At 48.7% G+C, this 3,618-nt stretch overlaps 1 protein-coding gene across 1 annotated transcript; it reads left to right on the top strand.

Moving 5' to 3' along the window:
* Positions 1 to 43: 43 nt before the first annotated feature.
* Positions 44 to 3,364, top strand: LOC109388105 (calcitonin gene-related peptide 2-like). Its single transcript, XM_019652537.1, has 3 exons — positions 44 to 242; positions 1,001 to 1,132; positions 3,205 to 3,364. Exons 1-3 carry the CDS (start codon positions 157 to 159, stop codon positions 3,362 to 3,364), a joined length of 378 nt encoding a protein of 125 aa, XP_019508082.1. The 5' UTR covers positions 44 to 156.
* The last annotated feature ends 254 nt before the right edge of the window (positions 3,365 to 3,618 follow it).

Raw genomic sequence — 3,618 nt, 5'->3', positions numbered from 1 at the left:
CAAACAATCAAACAGTGAGGGGAAATGAAGCGAGGAGCCTGAAGCCACGGAGCCAGGGAGTTACCTGCAGAAGGCAGACCAGAGTCCAGGTCTGTGGGCTCCTAGAGCTCTAAACTGGTGTAGGTGGTGACATGATTCTTCCCTTGCAGAGACATCATGGGCTTCTGGAAGCTCTCCCCCTTCTTGGCTCTTGGCTTCTTGGTCCTGTACCAGGTTGGCATCTTTCAGGCAGCTGCACTCAGGTAAGACAGCCCTGCCAGGAGCACACAGCGCTCCTGGGATTGAACAATCTATGCTCTGAATGGTGGTGTGCTGAAAGTTTAACATTGGCTGGTGGGGGAGGGGGAATGTACATTTTTTTTCTAATATAAATGGGGAATGTACATTTTTTTTCTAATATAAGAATGTGTAGCATTTAATTGACAACAGTAATGAGATATAATATTCTTTATTGCAAATTTCATATTGTTCATGAGTTCACAGAATGCTTTTGCTTTTTACCAAACTTGTCTCTTTAGCCAGTCTCTTTACCTAATTCAACAATGATCTCAGAAATGAATTGCATCTTAACCTGCTAGTGTTCTGCCAATAAATTTGTAGTTATTAAATCTGACATGTGATCTGTTAATCTTTCTTACTCTTGTACAAATTGTATGTATTAAACTGAAACACTTCTTAGCTTAGCACTACCTGTAATATTATCATTTAATCTTCAATATTGGCTGCATTTAAACATAGGCTCACACATTTTCTGAAACTTGAATCTTTCACAAGCTGCATGATCTGATCCAGCAGACCACTGCTTCCACGTCACACCAGAGCCTGACTCCCGATGAAGCACTGTTTTTGGAAAGACACTGGCCTCGTGCTCTGTCCACTGGGGGTTGTGGTGACCACATCCTCAGGGGAAGTGGCAGAAACTAGGACACCTGGCTGCTTGTCCTGGGCAGTGGGTGGGCAGCAGCTCAGAGCCTCTGTTGGTTTTGCTTCCCCTTCCCAGCTCTGCCCTGGAGAGCCCTGAACACCAGGCTTCACTCAACAAGGAGAAAGCAGGCCTCCTACTGGCTGAACTGATTAAGGACTACTTGAAGAGTACGGCCATTGAGCAGGAGCAGGAGACACAGGGCTCCAGGTAAGGCTGAGCACCTGCCCAGCACAGGGCATTCCCTCCCTCCAGTCATGTCCAGGCAGGCATATCCTGAGAGGTGGGAGAGAACACAGCTGGATAGGTGGCCAGCAGGCTGTCACTGTTCACCCTATCCTGGGGCCCAGCTGTTCTCAGGATGCACTGAAGACAGAGGTTAGGTGGAGAGGCTATGGTTAGACCACATGTAAAAACACCCATTTCTGAAAGCTGTTGGGGAAGGTGTGGAAGCACTCACTCAGGAAGTTGGTCTGGCAGTGCTGAGAAGCCCTCCCAGCATTGGAGGAGTTAGGACTGGTAAGTGTGAAGCCAGATGGTGGATCCTTTTTAGTGCAGGAGATTTTAGAAACTTGACTCCACCTTGTTAACCTGCACATGGCATTCTTTCACACCTTCAGGAAGCCTTCACTGCACATTTGCAAGGTGAAGCCAAAGGCCTTGCAGAGGGTGGGCTCAGGTAGAACAGTGCCTGAGGTAGGTCTGGGCCTTTAGATGTGTAGGACCTGTGGAGATGTGCATGTTGCCAAAAGGCTGGGGAGAGCGCCCTTCTGTAGTCCCACCTCCTGTGCACCCCAAGCTTGGAGCACACACCAGCCCCTGCTGTGGCCCTGGCACTGCCTAGGCAGAGGCACGGGTCATACCTGCATCTGCCCTGACAACCTCTCTTCTGGGCATCAAGGACTGAGCAGCATGACGAAGGCTGGGAAAGGTCACCCTTCCCCACCGCAGCCCTTCCCCACACTGCCCTGACTGAGCATGTCTCTGGGCTCAACTAATGGAGGATGCCTAAGCCACCCTCCTGCCTGCCCCTCCGCCCCAACTCTAAGTGACTCCTCAATAGTCTAACCTTCTGTGAGACAACCGCAGGGGCAAAGCCAGTTCATGATATCACCTGGCATGTTTTTTCCCTGCAGCCTGGACAACTCCAGAGCTAAGTGGTGCAGTAATCTGAGTACCTGTATGCTGAGCTCATATACACAGGACCTCAACAAGTTTCACACATTCCCTCAGACTGCAATTGGGGCCGGAGCGCCTGGCAAGAGAAGGGTCAAGGCCAGTGGCTTGGAGAGAGACAACGACCCTCATGTTGGCATGCCCAAGGATGCCTACTAAACACCTCCCTCTACTTCCTAATTTCCTTTCTTGCTTTCTTCCTATAGCTTGCTGTATATAGTCCTCTCTTGTTGTTTTTGGGGCTGGTATCAGTGGCTTTCTCTGTGGCAGTAGATATGTGGAACCTCAGATGGAAGGAGAGAGAGCAGGACCTACAGCTCAAAGAGAATCACCCAGGAAGAGATGAGAGAGGGAGAGGGTGGCCCTCTGAGTGCCTGAGGATTTCAGGACAGAGCTTCATATCTTGTTTCTGAATGTGCTTGTCATTGGAGAATAAAGGTGTATTTCTAAAAGCACTGAGCTGTGGTGGTTATTGCTCTGGTCCACGTCCCAGGCTTTATGGATTCAGGGATCTGTGCATCTTAGAAGCAGCCTTAGCTCCAGGATAGCAGGACACAGGGTGTGATGGGTGGTCCCTGTGACCAACCTCAAATAGCAAGAACAGGTGTGCTAAGGAGCAGGTGAGTACCACTGGTACCCAATGCTTTAAACTCTTAGTAAGACAGGAGAATTTTTGTTTTCCTAATAAGGAGTACCTGCTGCCCATGAATGGGATATGGCTGCTAGATAGTCCTTGAGAATGGACTGGACATGACTCCATAATTATCTCTATTCTCATAAGCTTTGGTGGATTTTTAATGTATTTATAAAGAAAAAAATGGGCTGTTACAGCGCTGTGTTTATGGCCAGTTACCCAGCATCACTTTTTGGTTTGTGGATATTCCTAAGAATGTGTAGGGGAGTGATTGTAGCATTTTTTTCTAACGGCCATGTGATTTTCTGCTGCGATAATTGTGTTTAAGTGAAAGACTTAAGGTTAATTGGTGCCTCTCAGAAAAGTACAAATAATTTTACCATGATGGTCCCATGAGAAAGGCTCTTGCACCTACTGGCCCTTCAACCTCTCATTGACAGGTCTCCTCTTTTTTCTCCACCCTACAAATTAGCATCTCGGCCCAGAAAAGGGCCTGCAACACTGCCACCTATACGACCCATCGGCTGGCAAATGTGCTGAATAAACATGGGGGCGTGGCGAAGGAAGACTTCGAGCCCACCAACGTGGGCCCTGGATCCTATGGCCGTCGCCGCAGGGATGTTCAGGAATGAGCAGCTAAATGACTCCAGCAAGAAGGTGACTGCCCTTGTACTGTTGGATGGGAGGATGGATGACTGGGCATTGCAGGGGTGCAGTCCACACTCTAACCACCCCCATGCCCATATGGGTACAACATCCACAGGAGAAGGTGCTCAACCCAGTGTTTGGAGAAGGACAGAGAGTCAAATAGCTGAAACCCCTAGATTTGGGGTTCATTTCTCTCCATTTTCCAGTATCTTCCTATAACACTGAAATCATCTGCTAG

The sequence above is a fragment of the Hipposideros armiger genome, unplaced genomic scaffold, assembly GCF_001890085.2.
Source record: "Hipposideros armiger isolate ML-2016 unplaced genomic scaffold, ASM189008v1 scaffold_181, whole genome shotgun sequence".
Taxonomy (NCBI): Eukaryota; Metazoa; Chordata; class Mammalia; order Chiroptera; family Hipposideridae; genus Hipposideros; species Hipposideros armiger.
This window is presented reverse-complemented; position numbering and strand designations above follow the sequence as displayed.

Coding starts and splice junctions, on each gene's coding strand:
- LOC109388105 (XM_019652537.1), top strand. CDS start 157: ATGGGCTTCTGGAAGCTCTCCCCCTTCTTGGCTCTTGGCTTCTTGGTC. Junction 243..1,000: donor TTTCAGGCAGCTGCACTCAG/GTAAGACAGCCC, acceptor TCCCCTTCCCAG/CTCTGCCCTGGAGAGCCCTG. Junction 1,133..3,204: donor CAGGAGACACAGGGCTCCAG/GTAAGGCTGAGC, acceptor CCTACAAATTAG/CATCTCGGCCCAGAAAAGGG.